Source organism: Nicotiana tabacum, chromosome 17 (assembly GCF_000715075.1).
Source record: "Nicotiana tabacum cultivar K326 chromosome 17, ASM71507v2, whole genome shotgun sequence".
NCBI classification, from domain to species: domain Eukaryota; kingdom Viridiplantae; phylum Streptophyta; class Magnoliopsida; order Solanales; family Solanaceae; genus Nicotiana; species Nicotiana tabacum.
The window spans coordinates 135,375,508-135,396,882 of NC_134096.1; the positions used below are offsets into that span (position 1 = coordinate 135,375,508).

Below are 21,375 nucleotides of genomic sequence, written 5' to 3' on the forward strand. Positions count from 1 at the left end.
TTAATGACTTCAGTCAAATCGAAGCATCCATCTTTATTTCATCACAAAAAAAAAAAAAATAAATAAATAAAAATCCAACTTTCATATTGGTTTTTTTTTTTTTTTAGCTTCCCCTACCCTTGAGAAAATTCTTCAAAATAAGTAATTTGCAATTGAAAAATAAAGCAACCTGAAATCAAAGTTGTTGTAAAATCTACCTTTATTTATAATTTTTACTTAAAATTATATTTAAGTTTCAATCTTTTTATTCTCTATTATGTGTAAGGATTTTTTAATTTTGATAGGCATCAATGAAACTTTTATCTATATTATAATCTAAAATATGTTTAAAGTATAAATAGACATTTGTAAAGAAATAGTCATAAATTTTGCGTAATGATTTTTTTTTATAACAACCATTAAGTATAGGTTTAAAAATTCTTACTCTCTTCTAGGCTGCATTTTTTTCGAAAACTATTACTGAATTTTTTTTATCTCATTATTCTTCACTCTCTAAATATCGAAAACCATTTCAAATGGATTATTGAAGAAAGCATAAGCTAAGAGAGTTATGCTTTTAAATGTTTAGTTGCTAGAAAACAACTTTTTTTCTAAAAAAATAATTTCCTTCATAGGAAACCCATGTATTCTCAATATTGTGTAACAAATGTTTTGAGTATTAATTGCTATTAAAAAATATAATACAAGCAAACTACTTTATTTTCATTTCTTTTATTATTAACATTATTAACTTAACTTATATGTTTGATTATTGTTTCTTACTTCAGAAATAAGATTAATTGTCATATAGCTAAGCTTATGTTATTAAAAAAGAGAAATATATTGTGATACTAAAAAATAAGTAAATAAAAGAAGAGACAAAGATTTTTGAACTAACAAAGATTTGTCTTTAGATTGAATCAGCAACCAATAATAAGCAATTAGGTTTGCTTAAAAAAAGAGACAAAGATGATAATATAAATGTTAAATAGGTTTTAAAGAACTCAATTGAGATAGGGTAAAAAAAAATTCACCAAGGAGATAAGAATAGTTATATGTGTAAGTACTTAATCGGTAATAAATTGGTGCCCAAACAAAAGAAGTTTATGCCGCCGGGCTTGAACTGTTGAACATCAGTGAGTTAGTGAAATGGCGGGTGGTCGGACGATGGAGTGGGCGGCGAGAGCAAACCACCTGGGTGGTCTTCCGAGGAAAATGGTGATCACGGCGGTAGGTGCGTTCGCGAAGGCGGTGGCGAATCTACTCAACACCACCACTGTCCACAACGGCGACACCCTCCTCCAGCTCGTTCGATCCCGCCCTGCCGGTGTTCCTCTCCTCACCGTCAGCAATCACATGTCCACGTTAGTCACTTGCTCTCCTCTCCATCCTAATAAATCTTTCACTTTATTCTCTTTTTAATTCAGAAAACCTTGTTCTCATATATGCTTACATAAGACGCTTGAAAAACTTGTGTTTTTTCTTCAAGTTGAATAAAATAGCGAATACGCAGCTGCTGGGCATGCAAGAGTTGGTAGATAAATTGTTTACTTCGTTATTGTTTGCTGAGTAGAACATCCATTATTGATTTGAATGCTTTTAGCCATTTAGGTTTGAGATGCTGTGGAGATCACAAAATGGTCATAACATGTGCTAGGTACTGAGGTAGACATTCTTACCAGGCTTGGCAATACCGATTTTTGATTTAGGTCTTATAATACAAGTTAATGGGCAATGATTTACAAAGTTCTTTTTGTAATGAGAACTATCTTTCCTTTTATTTCAATCTTTGCTGATTTTTGGAATGAAATGTGCCCTGATATAGCGGAATACATATTTTCTTTTGATGAAGTAAGGTGTTATCATTAAGAAGGCATCAAGAAGATGCAAAAGCAAACAAAAGGTTACAAAGAGAGGTGACTGTTAGCTCTATTAATACAAAAAACTATGCTAGGATCGGAGAGCTAACAAAGTCCAAAAAGTAATCAGTGCTATTTACAGGGGTCATGAAGTTCCAGCTAAAAAGACTAACTAAACATCTAGCCTTCAGGAAGCATGCTGGAGTTGAGACACCATCAAAACATCTGCGATTTCTCTGTGTCCAGATACACCAAAAAATAGTTGCTGGGATTATTTTCCATATCCTTCTGATGGCCTTATCAACTTTCCACAAAAACCAGCTATCGTAGGCTTCCTTGACTGACTGAGGGGTGACCCAGGATAATCCAAAGACGGAATAAAAGAAATTCCATAAGTCAGCTGCAACTGAAAAATGAAGGAATAAGTGGTTTACGCTCTCTGCGTTATGGAGAAACATGTAGCATCTGTTAACTAGTATAATGTTTCTCCTGATTAGATTATCCTGAGTGAGACATGCCCCTTTCAATGTTGTCCATGTGAAACATATTACCTTAGTAGGCAGTCTAGTCTTCCATATGTGCTTCCAAGGCCAATTCTGTAATATCCCATTTTGAGAGCAAATGAGATTGTAACCAGCTTTGACTGTGTATTTGCCTTCCTTGGAGCTTCCCCAAATGATTATGTCCGGCTGTTGTTCTTCAATGTTGTAGCCTTCTAAAGCTTCAAAGAGTGCCAGTAGATCATTGATTTCCCAATCGTATAGGTTCCTTCTGAATAAGGGATTCCATGTACTTCCTTCCCTATTATGAGCTATGGTGGAGTTCTGATTGCAGGCTATCTGAAACAGCCCAGGGAATGAGTCCTTCAGAGTTGAGCTTCCATGTCACGACCCAAACCGATGGGCCGCGACGGGCACCCGGTACCTTACTCAACCGAGTACCAACGTAACGTATCTTTTTGTATCATGCTATCATGGGTAAATGAGACGGAAATGCTATCGTAGGATAACTAGAATAAAACATGTACTACCAACTTGGGCCTATAAGACCAAAATAATCGCTCGTACACTAAACGTAGGCCGACAAGGCCATAGAATCTTTTACGTACATGGCATACGTCTACAAGCCTCTAAGAGTAGATAAATACCATAAAGGTCGGGACAGGGCCCCGCCATACTAAACAATACACGTCCGAATCATACTGACCAAATAAGCAACTCCGGAGCAAATGGAGCGCACCAACATCTTCCGCTGAGCTGATAGCCTACTTGGAGAATTCTCAATCTGTCTATCGGGACCTGTGGGCATGAAACGCAGCGTCCCCAGGAAAAAGGGACGTCAGTACAAATAAAGTACCGAGTATGTAAGGCATGACAGTAGTATATAAAAGACATGAAAGAAACATGGAGTAAAGAACTCAACCTGAAATTCTGAATAGCTCTGTGAATGATGAAAATTTATAATGTCATGCATGTGCGTATAAATACCATACCATGCATAGGTATATGCGTACATAACATCATCAAGCCTCTGAGGGCATCTCATCATATCATCTCAGCCACTGTGGGCAAAATCATCAATGTATACCAGCTGATCAGGTGGTGGTGCGTATATAATGCCATAACCTTTTCCCATATCTCATATACATATAATATACGCGTATATAACGCCTTCTGATCATGGGTCAATGTACATGTATAAATGCATGAAATGCATAAGAAATACGTTAATAAGATTTCTCGAATATCATAAAATCAATATGTCTGTCGGACAAACTTTATCAAATACGTATTTTTCTGAGACCCATGAACAGAGGATATAATAATAATTCACATGGGGAATCAAGAATATAGACAACCCTAGTATTTCTATGAATAGAGTCATTTATGTAAGTTGTGCGTATTTTGCTCGTTTCGTTTGTATCATTTGGATCATGCCAAAAAGAAAGAAGGGATAGCCTTAACTCCGTTGAGTCCTTAATACCTTCCAAGAAATTATTCAAACAACTCAATTCAATCTACCACATCATAAGGAGATTCAAAATCAGTGCTGAGTAAAGGCTAAGTCCGCAACTTAAACTAGTAGCTCGTTTACGTAAATTTGGGCAGCATCTCCCCTGTAACTAGGCCCTCCTCCAATACCATATACCAACAACAACAAGAACACAACAATAACAACATGTAAGCATCATTTTCCAACCCTATCTCCATCACAATATACCACAAAACAGCTCACACACCCTAATCACTTCATACATAAAACGACAACCAAAGTAGTGTCAAACAACCTAAAAAATGTAACAACGAACGACCAGCCTACTACCCTACCACATGTGGCGTTTCTCCACGCCCTTTTATCCTTCAAAACTCCATAAATTAGCAGCACAATAGACAGCCCAAAAGCAATACGAAACAGTCCACAAAACAGTCTACTACAAGTCAAATAACTCGAACTCACGGCTTCCGATCACCATCCCGTGAGTTCTAACTATTAGGAAATGAATTTATCAACATTCCTTGATATTTAAACACTTAAATACAGAAAGTACACGTTTTCTTAACTATGAAATACCTTCCAAAACTCAAACTACAAAGAAAAAGAGGGGCGATATAGCGATACTTACGTCGTAGGGATCGTTTTAATGTTATCGCTTCTTGATTTCGTGCCCGGGATGATAATCTTGTTTGAAGCTCTTGCAGAGAGCTTAAGAGCAAAGTTAGGGGTGTTATTTGGGCGAGCTCTCTGGAAAGATGGAGAAAGAGACGAGATGGGATGTAAAAATCCCATTTATTTAAAAGTCAAAAAGGTGCTACTTGGCATCCTATGATTGGCCCTTCTTCCAACGCTTATAACTTTTTATTCGGGTGCCATATGAACGAACTGTTAAGAGCGTTGGAAACTACATATCCTTAGTCGGTTTTTCTGCAACTTAAATCTGATTTTTCCCAAACTTCATATTTTCTATCCAAACATCATATATAGCCATATTATGACTTTAAAATCATTTAAATAATGATTAAAAAGTCTCATATTCATTACGTCACCTTGGGACGCACAAGGTGTAACATTCCAATCCACCTATCATTCCAGAATTTCACATGCATTCCATTGCCAACTTTAAAAGTTACATTTTCAAAGAACTCACTCCAGTTTCTGTTAATATTAGCCAACCCCATGGGGGGCTGAGCTATTTTTGGTACACCAATGACTTTGCATTCCATACTTGGCATCAATGACATCTTTCCAAAACCCATTCTCCGGTTGACCATACCTCCATAACCATTTCCAGAGCATACATTTGTTGTGAGCTTTTAGGTCCATGATGCCCAAACCTCCTTGTGACTTTGGTTGAGTGACCTTCGACCACTTAACCAAAGAAATTTTATGGGTTAGGCTATTCCCTTCCCATAAGAATCTCCTTCTGAGTCTATCCAATTGCTTTAAAACTGAGCATGGGATAGGGAATAATGACATGTAGTATGTTGGGATGCTATCAAGAACACTGTTTATTAATGTGAGCCTGCCACCCATGGAAAGGTACTGCATCTTCCAGGAAGAGAGCCTTTTCTCAAATTTTTCTATTACTCCATTCCATATGCCAACTGACTTGTGTTTAGCTCCCAATGGTAGGCCTAGGTAGGTTGTAGGGAAAGTGCCTGTCTTGCAGCCAAGAATCTCAGCCAGTTCAGCTAGATTGGAGACCTCATTAACCGGATATATGACACTTTTCAACATGTTAATGTGTAGGCCAGATAAAACTTCAAAGATGAGCAAAGTGAGGTTGAGGTTGAGAACCTGTGACCTCTCTGCCCCACAGAATATTAATGTATCATTTGCAAACAATAGATGTGAGACTATCACTGAGTTTTCTAAGGCCCTTCCCACTTGAAAACCTTGTATCCACTGCAGCTGCTTTGCTTTTTCAAGCATTTTAGTTAGTCCTTCCATAGCCAATATAAAGAGGAAAGGGGAGAGAGGGTCTCCCTGTGTGAGGCCTTTTTGTGGAGAAAAAAACCCAACAGGACTCCTATTAACCAAAACAGAGTATTTCACTGTGGTAATGCTGAATTTAATCCACCTTTCACCTAAACCCATTCTTCTCAGTATGTTGATTAGATAGGGCCTGTTTAATTGATCAAATGCTTTCTCAATGTCTAGCTTGCAAAGAATACCTGTGCCTCCATTTTTTATTCTCCAATCCAAGGTTTCATTAGCAATTAAGGATGCATCAATGATCTGCCTGTTTCTGATAAAAGCATTTTGTTGGCCTGAAACTAGCTTGCCAATAACCTTCTTGAGTCTCTCAGCCAGTATTTTAGAAGTTAGCTTATAAAACACTGCCTATTAAGCTAACAGGCGTGTAATCTCTTAACTCAGTTGCACCTTTCTTTTTAGGGATAAGTGCAATGAAGGAAGCGTTGCAAGACTTCACCATATGGCAATTCTGATGGAAGTAGCTAAGAGCATTCAAAACTTCTAACTTGAAGAAATTCCAAGCTTTTTGGAAGAAGGCCATTGTGTAGCCATCTGGCCCAGCTGCCTTGTCAGGAGCACAAGAGTTCAGGGCTGCTAGCACCACTTGTTCTTCAAAGGGTGATTCTAGCCAGTCTTTCTCCTCCTCATTTAAAGAAGCCAGGTCTTCAAAGTCTGCAGTGGGTCTCCAGAGTTCAAACTCAATATACAGGTTTTGGTAGTAATCCAGAATTTCTTTTTTGATGACCACTTTGTCTTCAGTAATCTCCTCCCGTACCATGAGTCTGTCATTGCTGCTTTTTCTCCTGTTTGAACTTGCCATTTTCTTGAAAAACTTTGGTTCCGATCCCCTTCTTTTAACCATAAGCATCTTGATTTTTGTCGCCGAGAAATTTCTTCAGCAATGGCAATTTGTTCTAGCTCAAGCCTCAGATTGAAGGTTCTCAGTTTCTCAGCTGGGGATTGAGCTCTGTTCTCAGCAGCCTGTTCTACTGCTTGCAGTTCCTCAAGAGCATTGTTTCTCTTTGCTTCCATTTTGCCAAAGATCTCCCTGTTCCAAGTTGTAATATCCTTCTTCAGCTTCCTTAACTTCTAGAGTTAGTATGAAATCAGGAGTGCCCACTACCGTATAAGACGGCCACCATTGCTTTACCATCTCCATAAAACCCTCTACTTGGAGCCACATATTTTCAAATTTGAAATATGATGTGGTGGGTTCCCAATCTCCACATTCTAAGAGAATTGGTTTGTGATCTGACACTGCTCTTGGAAGTGCAATTTGCTTCACATTCTTGAAAGCATCATTCAATTCAGGGGATATTAAGAACCTGTCAATTCTGGAAGTTTGGAAAGGGTCCACCCCTCTTGATCATGTGTATTGTGCTCCATGAAGTGGGAGGTCAACAAGTTCCAAATCTTGTATAAAATCTGAAAAACCAGTCATAGTCCAGGATATCCTTGAGCAGTTTAATCTTTCATTGACAAACCTACATACATTTAAATCACCACCAATCACCCATTGCTCTGGCCATAACCCTCTAATTGCAGCCAATTCCTGCCAAAGTTTGGCTCTTTCTGGATTGGTATGAGGTCCATATACTCCAGTGAAGACAAATTTAAAGTCTTCATAGAGATGCTCAAATCTGCAAGAGATAGAAAAGGTGCCAACTTGAACATCAACACAACTCCAGAACCTTTTGTCCCATAGAACTAATATTCCTCCACTGCTTCCACATGATTGTAGTTCAGCCCATGAACCCCATCTATTCCCCATATTTGTCTGTGTAAAGTGACGTTCCAATTTTCAATCTTTGTCTCGTGTAGACAATTTATATCCACTCCCCATTTGCGAATAAGAGATTTCAGAGTGCTTCTTTTATTTCTCCTGTTGAGACCCTGTACATTCCAACTCAAGATCTTGACTTTCATTCAGAAACTGACTTGTGATACCTGCCCCTTTCTTTTCCCTCACCGAGTCCCCATTCCAGCTTCTTGAGTTCAGGCTCCCCCTTGTTTTTGGATTTCTTTTACGCCGGGCTTGCCAATTTTTGCTGCTGTAATTGCAATTGTTTTTTCTGCTCCATTCTTAGGATAATACCCAGGATTTCATGCTCAAACCCCATTGCATTCACCCCAAAAGCTTTGCATGCCTTGCCCAATGCTATTTTTGTCCATCTGGAGGTCTCATACACTGTGGGTATGCCCACCACTCGTACCTTGAGATCATCTCTGCCATGCCATGGTAGAGGGAGAAAGTCATTCATTGACTGAGAAGAAAAATAAGATTCCGATTCGCGAGCAATTGATGATGTCTGAGGCCCTAAAGAAATCAGAGAAGGAATGTGAATGTGGGTGGAGGGCTCTGCTTCATCGTCGGCGTCTGAAAATTCTCTTGAGGGCCCTTCTTTTGCTGGTTGTGCTTTGTGACCCTGTGCTATAATTTCCTCTGAGACCGGGTCAAAATCGTGGGCATGTCTGGGTGGTGAAACAGGTTTATTAAGGCATGGATCAATAAATACATTCACCTTTTTCCACTGGGATGTCAATTTGGGCCCCTTCTTTTTGTTCTTTTTTGGGCCTTTGTAATAGAAGTTTGACTCTGGGCCCAATATTGCTTTGCCCTTATTAGTAGGCTGAGGTTGGATCCAGGTCTGGCCCAACTGCTCCCCCATTACATTTGAATTAAAGGCTATACCCCCCACGTGCCTATCCTCTGAACAACTGGCAGAAGCGACATGACATTGTTTCACTCTATTCGAGGTCTCCGGCAGCTTCCCTCCTGTGACGATCCCTGCTCCGTCTCCGGTTGGTTGTGGAGCAATTTAGCGGAATACATATACAGGATTCATATAATCAAACCCCATTCTTGGGTTGAATTGTAGTTGATTATTGACTTGATCATTGGTCTAGTGACTTTCTGGGATATGTAGTTACTGTCTCTTATTTCCTATTGTGTGTCTAACTGCAGGTTGGATGACCCAGTTATGTGGGGATTCAAAGGTTTTCCAATTTCTGATGCAAAGCTGGCTCGATGGGTACTGGCAGCTGAAGACATATGCTTTAAAAATACAGCATTGTCATATTTTTTCCGGCTTGGTGTGTAATCTGTTGGTCTGGTACACTTCTGTTCTTGTATTTTCATGCCTTAATTTATTTCTTATGAACTTCATAGTGTATTAGACTACCCTAGAACTCAAAGGTGAAAAAAAATACGTATGAAAATTATGCTTTGTCAGTGGACATGCATTTTCAGCAGATAATTAGGTTCTTCTAGGAAGGATGGAGCATGCTTTTGCATAATGATGTTCTATGACTTTGAGAATATCTGGAGATCATTCACTTAAAAAAACTTGAGCACTTGCTCAAATCTGCATCCGTGCTTATGTGGTTTCTGTGCCATTTACATGGATATGAAGTTTCCATATTAGCACTTGTTTGTATCTGCATGCATGCTAATGTGGTTTCTTTGTCAGTTACAGAGCAGTTATTCAGATCTGCACCCATGCTTCTTTACAACAAGCTTCCATATTGAGCATTTATTCCTGTCTCCACTACTTGCTTTAACAAGGGAAATATGAAAATATTAAATTGATTATTATACATGTCAGTGGAGAATAAATCACACATTAGGGGATTTGACGTTTTGGGGTTCACTTGCAGACCCACAAGAATCATATAATTAAAAAAAAAAGGGGGATGTTGTTCTTGGTATGGCTTGCTTCTCACGGTGTGTGGATGTGCAGGGAAATGTATACCAATAACAAGAGGGGGTGGAATCTATCAAGAACATATGAATGAAGCTCTTGATCGTTTGCGTGACGGAGCCTGGGTAATACTTCTTTTTTCCCATACCATGGACTCCTTCATTTGGTTATGAACATTAGTGTCGATTTTTGCAGATTTCTGCTTAATTAGTTGAATTTTTTTGTTACACTCTAGGGGTTATTTACGGTTCATTAAATTTTTGCTTTTGATTAGGGTGGTTTTATCATTTACCCAGTGACTGTACAATTGGTATTGCGCTAAAATGGATACACACTCCCCAAAAGTGATATCATGTTATTCTAGTATTACATCATTACATGTTGCATTCGAAATGGTCCATTGCTCGGCAAAAGACTAACTTCCAATTGGGCAGTTGCATACATTTCCAGAAGGGAAGGTCTGTCAAGAAGATGCTCCAATAAGACGATTGAAGTGGGGAACTGCCAGTCTCATTGCTCGTGCCCCCGTGACACCAATTGTCTTGCCCATTGTCCATCATGGTTTTGAAAAGGTAGGTTCTTGATATTTACACTGGGAATTGAACAATGCAAGCCAATTCCTAAATAGGAATGGATCCATTTGGTTTTTGTTGTTTTTGGTGGTAATACATTATGCACATGAGGCAGACCTTCTTGGGAATGTTCAAGAAGTTGTGATTCTGTAATTTATACCTGTTTGTTTGTATATTGTTCATTGGTTGCTAAATTCCTGTGCTTTTGTGTGGAGCTAATTTTATTGTAAAAATAATGTACTGTAGCTTTGAGGATTAGAGGTCATGGGGTATTAACAGTGTTTTTTAAATCTCTCAATTACATTTATGGCACTGCTTCAATGTTGTTAAACAGTCCTTTGATTCTTTTGTCAACTTCACTAATAAGGTGACATGCTTACCAATGCCATAGTTGCTTTCTCCTTTCCCTCCTGTTCCATCCTAAGAAAAGAGAATAAGAGTGGCCTAAATGTCATGACGGTCATTACGTTCAGCTAAGCATCTCCTGTGCTTCTTTACGCTCAATCCAGTTCAAGGAGATAAATACACACACTTGTGTACACACACGGTGTGCCTCTTGTATTTCTGTGGACAGGGATACATATTTTTGTTTCCAAATTAAGTGTGGATTATGATTCTGAATCAGCTTTTTATTTGAATAACTTTAAAGTTGATCCTTGGGATGGTTAGACATTCTTTGCTTTGATCAATTTTCAGGTTATGCCTGAGAACTATGCTTGTGGGAGAAGACCTCCAGTTCCTTTATGGAACCGGGAGATAAAAATAGCTGTTGGTGAGCCAATGGAATTCAACCTTCCTGAATTGAGAGAGATGGCTCTATCTCAATCTCGGGGTTCATCATCTTCCAGTGGGCGATGGCCGGGAAACATCCTTGGTGGACTGGACGAGGCAGCACAGAGATGTCTGTACATGACCATATCTGATCAAATTCGAACTGCCTTGGAAAACATAAGGAGTTTCAGTAGATCTTACGTGAAGACCAAGCAATAGAGTTGGTGTTTTCCGATCAGTTAAAGGGAATCCGTAAGGTGCATCTGTTTTGAAGGTCATATTGTAGTGAGTCAGTTGTAGTTTTGCCTTTCAAGATTTTGATAGTCTGAGGCTAGACATTCATCTCTTAATTGAGGATGTAGGATAAGATTTCAGTTCAGTATCACGGTATCATTCTTGTAGCTGTAATTTTTGCATTTTGAGATTTCCAATATCATTTGGTCAAAATGAAAGTGCTTACTGCGGACTTACTGGTTGCTATATTGCCTTCTCCGTTTTTTTGGCTGCACACAAGACAGATTACTTACACGGAATGGTAATAAGGAGCCAGATCTATTTAAATGTGTTGCAGTATTCCTTTGTCAACCGCTAGAATTAAGATAGAACATAAATAGATAATTTTTTTACAGTCTTCCTTCCGGAAGAAGTTTTTGGAATAAAAATGTTTGGAGAAAAAAGTTAATGCACAAAACATTTTGAAGAAAAAGTTCGAAAGTCTAGTTTTTGAAAGATTTTATGGAAGAATTATTCTTCACTGAGGAAGTTTCCAGTATTAGCAAATCTGAATTTCAGTATTTGTAAATTTTTTGCTTAGCCATCAGAATGCTCTAATATTAACTTCAACATTTGAAGCCTTGGTGAAATGTTGAAAAATTTATCTGAAGAATATTTCAAGAGATGACAGGAGTAACAATTTTCAGTAATAAAATCTTCAGGTTTTTTAAGCGAGTTTATATTCAAACACAATTGCATAAACTTTCAGATTTTGTTTACAAATTTCAATTCTAAATACTTTTTTTTGTTCAATTTCAACCAAATATTGTTTAAATTTAAAGTTTAAACGCTTACTAGATTTTGTACAACCAACACAACAGGTTGATGGCAGAAGCGAATTCAGGATGTAAACTTTATGGATTCAACATTTAAGGTTTTTAGTATTGAACTCATTATATTCTTAAAATTATGGGTTTATATTTATAATTTATTATAATTTTAGTGAATTTTGTACATAAATTTATGCTGTGCGTGCAAAGTTATGAGTTCAGTTATTGTAAGGCTACATCCGCCCCGGTTGATGGGATCACTAGTTTTTACAATTTACTATGAACCTTTTCCTAATATTGACGTTATTTATCTCCGTCAATCGTCATCACAATTTCACATCGCGCCCCTTTCAGAGAAAAAAGAGAAAGAGACATCTTATCTCAATGTTTTTCTATACCATACAGGAATTTTAACTCCCGGCGAAAGGCGAACTACTCCATCCATTATGTAATATAGATAAAACTCCCAAGATGATAAGGGAATGATAGTGGTTCTAAAAATATGCAGCATCCTCCGCTATTTCCTTTTCCGATTCCAAGCCCTGAAAACAGTAAAAGAAACTGTGTCATAGCTTTCACCACTCCTCAGAACTACGCAGGAAGATTATCTGAGCTCATACAAGTCAAAGGCTGGACTCCTCTTTGGTGTCCTACTCTCATTGTTGAATCTACCAAACAAACCATCTCTTGTATTCATCACTACCTCAATTTTACCAGCAATGAACCCTACTCACTTCTTGAAGAATTTTCAGCTCTTGCATTCACTTCAAGAACTGGAATTACTGCTTTTTCAGAAGCTTTATCTATTAACTCCACGCCCCCATTAACCCCAAATGGAGAAATCCTCACAATTGCAGCTTTGGGTAAGGATTCAGAACTCCTGGATCAAGATTACATTGGGAAAATGTGTGAAAATCCTGAGAGAATTAGAATCTTGGTTCCTCCAATTGCAACCCCATCTGGGCTAGTGGATGCACTAGGATTAGGCCAAGGAAGAAAAGTTTTATGTCCAGTTCCATTAGTGATTGGGTTGGATGAACCACCTGTAGTGCCTAAATTCCTTGAAGATTTAGCTAAAAGGGGTTGGATTCCAGTGAGATTAGATGCATATGAGACACGGTGGGCGGGGGCGAAATGTGCAGTGGAGGTGGTGACAAGGAGTGAAGAGGAGTGTGGATTTGATGCAATTGTGTTTACTAGTACTGGAGAAGTGGAGGGTTTGTTGAAGAGCTTGAAGGAATTTGGATTGGATTGGGAAATGGTGAGGAGGAGGTGTCCAAGAATGGTGGTGGCGGCGCATGGCCCGGTCACAGCTGCTGGTGCTGAGAGTTTGGGTGTGGGGATTGATGTGGTGAGTTCCAATTTTGGTAGCTTTGATGGTATTGTGGATGCACTTTCTCATAAATGGAAATCATTGGAAAATCAAGAATCATGAATTTGGTTTTGCCTTTTTTTGGTATGTGTTCTTTCTTACCAAAACTAGAGAATATGTATGCTCACAAGAAGTTTTTGATGAGCTTGAACTGTGTTTCTATTACATTTTCTTTTGGAATTTCTATAATTGTGTCTAGCACACCCTTTACAAGTGATTAGCAATGTTTCCATTTATAGCAAGGAAAATGATATGGTTTTGCATTTAGTTAGTGTATATTCTGATTCTTACCAACAGAAAAGAATGTTTGTGCTCATCAAGGAAGGTTCGATGAGCTAGAAATTGAACTTAGATGAGCTAGAATTGTTTTTACATTTCCATTGGAATTTCTCTAAATGTGTCTAGCACACCTCTTTCGAGTGGATTAACAATTTGCAATTTATAGCAGGGAAGGTGGTGAAAGTCTAGCAGCCTCTTTAATTGTCACTTAGTCACAATTTCTATAATTCTAGGTCACCTCTTTAATTATCCAATTTGCAGTTTGTAACAATTGATGTGGTGAGTCCCAGGTTTGATAGCTTTGATGGTCTAGGTGATGTAATGGCAATCATTGGAAAATCAAGAATCTTGACTTCGTTCCTGTGTTCTGTTGGAATAAATTCTGATTTTCATCAAAAGTAGAAGTGTGTGTCGGAATTGATGTGGTTGAATTCCATGTTTGATAGCTTTGATATATAGTGTTGTGGATTCACTTTCCCGTAAATGCACTCATTAGAAAATCAAGAGTCTTGAATTTGGTTTTCCATCTTGTTGGTGTATAAATTCTGATTCTAACCAATAGAAGTTAATGCGTGTGCTCAGAAGAAGATTTGATGAGATTGAACTGGTCCGCGTACCAAACAACCCCTAATTATATACAGCACACATCTTACTAGTGGATTATTAGCATATTGCAAGTAATGGCAAGAAAAAGAAGTGCTATGGAAAGAGCTAAGTCTCATAGATGAGGCATTTGTTTGTAATATTGCAGTCTTCACAGAATAAAATGAATCCAAATCCAATGCCAAACGTTTTAAAATCAAAGATTGATACATACTTGATATATGTACATGACAATTGACGGAGAGTGATACAAAAACAACAACAAGCCCAGTATAACCCCGCAAGTGGGTCTGGAGAAGGTAATGTGTACATAGACCTTACCCCTACTAGTGAAGGTAGAGAGGTTGTTTCCGATAATTGACAGAGAGTGATAATATTGTAATATGTAAAACAAAACTACCGCTTGTTTACCCGTAAAATGGTATAATTGAATTTATACGTGGTTTCTAGACAAGTGAATTAATTAGATCCTGAAATAATGAAATAATTAAAGAAATACGCAATACTTAGCCTTGAAATGAAGATAAAATCACGAAAAACAGTCACTCCAGGAGCAGAGCTTCCGGGCACAACAGTGATGAAATCAAGGAACAAGAAGATGAAATTGTATAAAGCTTTTAATCGGTTTTAGCATAAGTTTTCCAGAAAAGTCGTGTCCTTTACAATGATAACAGAGCTCACTATTTATAGTTGCACCTAGGGAACAAGGTCCTAGGATCGTGCCCTTCTTTAATGTCAATTACGAGGGTCATTAATGAAGGTGTAACGGTGAGCATAACGACAAATTCTCTGTAACGGGCATCACACTAAATGTTGTGGAATATTCTCCACTAAATGCTACCGGGCAGAGGATATTTATTGTATCTTTACGAGTGTTATTCTTTCCGATGACAAACGGGATAATTGCCTTCAGTTCTAACTATCCCCGCCTTAGGTTCCACGTATCACTCTCTTAGTTGGCCACTTAGCATAGCATATTTTACTGTATACACCACTTTGGTGAGATTTCAATCATAGTAATGAGACTTAGCTTTTCGGTTTGTAACCAAGTTTTTCTTTCTCCCTCCGTATGCACTCTTTTTACTTCATCCATGCTTTTTTACTTTTTCCTGAAGTGGGGGGCAAACTGCGCCTCTACTTCTACTTCTAACTATGCAATTGAGGAAGGAATTGGCAGGGCCGTTGGCAGGAAAGATAGAGCAAAAGCATAACTAAGATTGTTTTGCTATTACAGTGTGAAAGGAACTACTAGAATAGAGATCCATTGCCTAGTTTTGGGCTGCAGCCTCTTCTTTGGTTTGGGCTACATTTCAATTCTGAAGACGCAATTCTTGTAGAATGAATTGGATAATATTACTTTGTGCAAAATGGAAATGATTGAGGGTGGACTTCTTGGAGAGGAAAAACATGCTTTCACACTAAAATTCCCCCATGTTCTTGCGAAATTAATGCACTATTACTGTTTGTTAAAATGCTTAGCAGAGTCATCTTCATTATAACTGATTAAATTAGGATTAAATCATAATGAGTTGACATCACCTTTCAGCTAAAAGTGAAAAACAAGAAAAGACAGTCACTTTTGGCTTTGGTTGCCCTCTCCTCAAAATCATAAAAACTCCTAACAAACGCTTTCAGTAAAGGCACATGGTGGAACCAAATCTTCAATTAAAAGAAAGTCATTCCAACTCAATATTGATAACAAAGAGAGCCTTACCAAATTCATTAAATTTAAATCCTGCATCAGTTTCTATCATTATTGACAACAAATTAAAAGTTTGAGTACATTCCAAGTCAATATTGGGGTCGTAATATTGCATACTTTTTTTTATTGAGAATGATGAGCTCCAAGAACATTTCATATATGAATTTAAACAGATAATCAGACTTTATGTCATAATTTTACTAGGTCTCCACTCTTAATTTCTCTATATTTTTCGTCTACATATCTCTAATTCTCTATTCCAGTTGATAACAGAGGAATATGCTATTCTTTTTTCTTAAAAAAATTCCGTTGGCCAAACATCACTTTTATTGTCCGTTTTGTATTCAGAGGATGGATCTTGTTTATTTTTAATAGTTAATTGTTAATGACTTGTTGGAAACACGTGATATTCAGTAGTATTACTCTTCGGGTCCACTTTAATTGATTTTTTTTTGAATTTTTACCTTCCTATACACTATTTGAAACCTTATTACCCTTCCGACTCAAGTTTCAATTTAATTACATGGTCATATAAATTTACCAATTATATACAAATAAGTTTTAAATGAGTATCCCTTTATATTATGAATTGAATAAGGAATATCAGTTATTTCCTTATCCCTTTATACTTGTCCACTCTCTCTCTCCGTCTCTCTCTCTCTTCGTCTCTCTACTCTCCTTCTCTGTTTTTTCCCCCAATTTTTCATCATTTGATGTTCTCAGTTTTTTTATGTTTTTTTGTTGTATAGAGTTTTAATAGAATTCATCAATGGATTTCAATCGTTTTAACTTAGCAATTTCTTTTCATGTTGCACAATTGGTGTTCAAATTGAAATTGTCAATCAATAAATTTTGAAGGTATTTGACTATCCACCATTGACAGCTATTAAAATGCTTTGAAGCTTTGAAATCGAATTTGGGTTTTCAAAAATTATTACTTGTTTGGATTGGGTATTGTTGCAAACAATTGGAAATATTGTTTGGAGTTTATATCTCAATTTTGAGGGTATTTTGGTGAAGATTAGACTTGATTTTGGTTGAATTTCAGATTGAAACTCGAAGAAGAAAAAGAAGAACACATGACATCAATATACTTACGAAATTGTAGTAAAGTTGTATTATAATTGTATGTAAATTGTACTCTGTTGTAGTTATATATTTTTATTATTTGAATGTTGTATGAAAGTTGAAAAATAGTTGTATAATGTATGAATCGTTGTATAAAATTTATATTTAAGTTATCAATACTATCTTTTTACATAAAGTTGTTGATATGTATCAAAATTATATTAAGAGAGTAAGTTTTGATTGAAATTTTAGAGAGGAAGAAGCACACACCACAGGCAAAATATATACAAATCAGATACAAAATATATACAAAATATATACAAAAGACATATTGTATAAAATTTGTATTTAAGTTGTATGATATTGTAGTTGTATTTAAATGGGTAGAAATAATGTATGAAAGTTGTAGATAAGTTGTAAATAAGTTGTATAATATATAATTAGTTGTATGAAATTTATTTTTACTATGTATAAATCAGATACAAAGTATACAAAAGACATATTGTATAAAAATTATATTTAAGTTGTATGATATTGTAGTTATATTTAACTGGATAGAAATAATGTATGAAAGTTGTAAATAAGTTGTATAATATATAATTAGTTGTATAAAATATATTTTTACTATGTATGTTGTTGTACATATTTAAATTTGCGTTAAATTTGTACAAAATTTATTTTTAATTTGTATGTTGATGTACCATATATTATTCTTAGAGATAGAGATTTTACGTGTTTAGTTTGAATATAAATATGCAATGAAGTTTAGATTCAGTAGAAGTTCTCTTTTAGATCTTGCTAAAATCCGTCCCAAATTCTCCTTAACTTTCTATATAAAACAGTTCACAATATGCAGTTAAAAAAACTAAAAGCAAAATGTGCATCTTTTTTAATAAAAAAATTTAAAATAAATAAACTTGCAAACTTTATTAATTTGCATGTGATTCTTCTTCAAAAATATCTATGAAATAATAAGCAAAATTTATTTCAATGGTAATGTAAGATACTATATGTGCTATCAACAGTGAGCTTTTTTCTTTGGGATAAGTCACTGTTTACCCGAAAAATCGGATAACGTTAGATTTGTGTATGGTTCTAAGGATATGCGATACAATTTGATATAAATCGTGTAGAGAAACAAAAATACGTGTATTCTTAACTATGAGAATGAAAATAGTGAGTAAAAAGAATGAGTAAAACAAGCCCCAGGGATTATTTTTTTTTCCCCGTGATCTTTTGTTGCCATCCCTCTTATAGTAAAGGGATCCTACTTTATATACAATAAAAAATACGTAGTGGAGAGCCCATGATATATTGTCTTTTCCTCGATTTCCGTCAAGATTCTCTCCCATAGTGCGGTTGCATCGGCCCTAATCTGCGAGCTCGATACTGGCTCGAGCTCGGTGTTAGATCGAGCCCTCGGCCTTGGTCCGAGCTCGATTCTGACTTGGGGTCTCGGTATTCAGGGTGAATGTTGGTTGGTCCATGCATCTTCGATAATCTCCGCTTTGCCTCGTAGTTCGATTTGGATATAGGCTCGATAATGATATTGAGCTTGTCATTTGATCGGTCTTGGAGCTCGAAGTTCGCCGCCCTTACTTCGGATCTTGACCGAGCTTGTCATGCAGATATCCTTTGATCGAAACATTATCGTCTCGATCAGTCCGTACGACTGACTCGAATCGGTTTTGACCGTATATAGATAGTCCCCTCGTTTCTCGGAAAAGGATGTGGCGAGAAACGATATGATTTCCCAACAGCTCCATCAGATATATACTAACATTTTCATCGATCCCGACCATGACGTATGTGATAGTTGTCCCATCGGTTCGGTTTTATCGAGGCATTTAATGTGTCAGACGGTGGTCGGCCACCTCTGATATTGAACCGTCTTTGCTTCAATTTATAAATAGCCTTTCCTTCCACCATTCATCATTTTATGTCTTCAGTCTTCCAAATTTTGCAAATTCCTTTTTTGAGTTTTCTGCTTGTAAACCTGTGAGTTTTACTGCAAATTCTTCCATAGAACACCAAATATTTCTGTCCTTTGTTTATGAAATTTTAAATGGCAAAAACGTCTAAAACTGTTCCGTAAAAAGAGACCGCTTCTTCATCTCGACCTACTGGTGGCGACGATGTGGAAGAGCCCCGCCCTGAGGAATTCGTTCCGATTGGGTGTTCGACCGTAGGCGATTTTAAAATTGAAAAGCCTTCTCCGATACCGAGTCGGTGTGAGCCGATGTCGAGGTATCAATGTTCAATCACGAAAAAAGTTCTCGATAAAGTCATACAAGAATGCAACTGGGATAATAAATTCGTAGTAATCCCATCACCCGATGAATCAATTACTACGTAATTCGAAGGGTTCTTAAGTGTTTATACTTATCCTTTCACGCTGGGACCCTTAGACCCTGTCATCGTCGCCTTTTGTAAGAGGTACGATGTGACCCTCGGCCAAATCCATCCTTCCTTTTGGAGGATAGTGATTATTCTTCGATTTTTCTCGAGCAAGGTCGAGGGGCGTGTCTTCACCCTCGATCATCTTATGCGTTTTTACAGTTCCTGACTTTATCGAGGAGGGCTGATCAAGCTTGCTCGTCGAGCAACCAAAGCGCCTTTCTCGAGCATAGACGAGACCCGGGATCGGGGTTGGATGGGCCGTTTTGTTCGAGTCAGAACCTCGAATCTGATCCCTGCCGATAACTTGCCATTTCTCGAGAAATAGAATATGAGCCGTGAGTAAACGTTTCTCTTTGCCCGTTTTGATTTTGTGATTGCTTTCTATTTTGCTGATCCATTTTTCCTTATCACAGTCGTAGCTCGAATGCCGGAACCGATCCCGAATCTTAGACAATGGGTCGAAAGCCTGGTGTTGTAGAGACCGTACTCTGAACGTGCTTGGGTCGAATTATCAAGGGGCCGATGGGAGGCCAGCAGTCATGGTAAATCTTTTTGTCGATTTGTCTCTTCATCAGTTTGTATGGTAAATCTCCCTCTTACCTTTTGTAGGACTTGGGAAAGATGTAGTCATGAGGCCGCCGTCCGGTGGCGAAGAAGTTCCTGTCCCGAAGCAGGTGAAAGAAAGGAAGAGAAAAGACGTATCGGGCTCCTCGAACTCGAAAAAGAAGAAACTGGCTAAGAGATCTCGGAAGCCGAAGGAGGGCCCTGGTGTTATGTCTTCGGAAGCGGTCCGCCATTCAAGGGACTAGCCCGAAGAAGAAGAGCAGAATTTAGCCTGCGTACAGGCTAATTTTGTGATTCAACAGTCTTCCAATTTGGTGGAAGCAAATCGGGGAAACTTGGCCATAATCCCACAACAAGAAGTCAAGATTATCCCTTCTCGAGCTAAGATGATTAGAAGGGATACCGAGGGTGGATCTTCTCAGGCAGTAGAAGATATTTCAAGGGATGAGTTCAGGATAGTTGACATTGGCGGATCCCCTCAAATTTCGGATGCCATGATTCGAGAGGCCGTCATGTTGGAGGATCGGTCCTATGAGGGTATTCAGGAGTCGGCCGATATCCACGATTTTCTGGAGGGGCTCGAGTCAGGTGCCTCAGAGAAGGTTACCGGTTTCGGTGGAATGACGGTACCCAAAAAAGCATCGTGGTCGGGTTCCACCAAGCCTTCATCGACTCATAAACTGGTGGACCGATTTTCGGTCCCGAGTATCGATCCCGACCGAAGGCGGAAGATAGTGCTCTCAGTACCTGCGGATACCCGAATTTTTTCTTCCCCTATGGGGATTGCTAGTTACCTTCGGTCCTTGGTGATCGAAGAAGATCAATCAGTGATGAACGCGGTGGGGTCCGCCTGCCTCTTCAATGAGGCCCAACATGCTTTGAATCGGGTAACTCTGATGGCATTTTTGCCGCTTCTTTTACACAGAGTTGCAGGTAATTTTAATGTTTCTCCTTTTGTTTGCAAGCTTCGGTGTTGCATCACGAGGCCTTTCTTCGAATCATGGAGGAGCATGATGCCGAGGTTCGGAGCCTCACTGAGAAGAGTGACTCGTACAGGCTTCTTAGTGAAAAACTTCGAGCAGATTTGACAGCGGCTCGGGAAGAGCATGAGGAGATGGCTGAGCAAGTATTCCGCATGTTCCATGATAGTGAAGATGAAAAAGAGATAACCACTAACGATCCGATTCTGCAGGTGCGGCAGAGGATCGAGCAGATTGGACGGCTTAACTCACAGGTAGATGCGCTGATGGCCTAGGCAGAAGAATTTAAAAAGTGTATGGATAACCTTTCCTCGAAAAAGGAAGCCGTCGAAGCTCAGTTGGAGCTGTCAGATGCCCAACTTCGATCTGTGAAAGAAAATGTTTTGGGGCTGATTGAAAAGATAAAAGAGCTTCAGCATCAGTTGGATTTGGCCAGTTTAGATAAAGCAGATTTGGCCAAAGAACTCGAAGTGGCCAGATCTGAAGTAGTTGAGGTCAACAAAAGAG

The 21,375-nt window shown here is 38.0% G+C and overlaps 2 protein-coding genes across 2 annotated transcripts; both read left to right on the forward strand.

Moving 5' to 3' along the window:
* The first annotated feature begins 999 nt into the window (after window positions 1–999).
* LOC107797443 (N-acylphosphatidylethanolamine synthase) lies at window positions 1,000–11,337 on the forward strand. The gene is made up of 5 exons (XM_016620340.2): window positions 1,000–1,343; window positions 8,779–8,906; window positions 9,554–9,639; window positions 9,949–10,086; window positions 10,783–11,337. The coding sequence occupies exons 1-5, from the start codon at window positions 1,129–1,131 to the stop codon at window positions 11,074–11,076; spliced, it is 861 nt and encodes a 286-aa protein (XP_016475826.1). The 5' UTR covers window positions 1,000–1,128; the 3' UTR covers window positions 11,077–11,337.
* Window positions 11,338–12,402: 1,065 nt separating this feature from the next.
* LOC107797441 (uncharacterized) lies at window positions 12,403–13,335 on the forward strand. Its single transcript, XM_016620337.1, has one exon. It carries the CDS (start codon window positions 12,403–12,405, stop codon window positions 13,333–13,335), a length of 933 nt encoding a protein of 310 aa, XP_016475823.1.
* Window positions 13,336–21,375: the final 8,040 nt, after the last annotated feature.

Excerpts from the sequence above, each read along its gene's own strand:
- LOC107797443 (XM_016620340.2), top strand. The coding sequence starts at position 1,129 with ATGGCGGGTGGTCGGACGATGGAGTGGGCGGCGAGAGCAAACCACCTG. Across the intron at positions 8,907-9,553 it reads GTCATATTTTTTCCGGCTTG|GGAAATGTATACCAATAACA; the intron begins GTGTGTAATCTG and ends GTGGATGTGCAG. Across the intron at positions 9,640-9,948 it reads GTTTGCGTGACGGAGCCTGG|TTGCATACATTTCCAGAAGG; the intron begins GTAATACTTCTT and ends CCAATTGGGCAG.
- LOC107797441 (XM_016620337.1), top strand. The coding sequence starts at position 12,403 with ATGCAGCATCCTCCGCTATTTCCTTTTCCGATTCCAAGCCCTGAAAAC.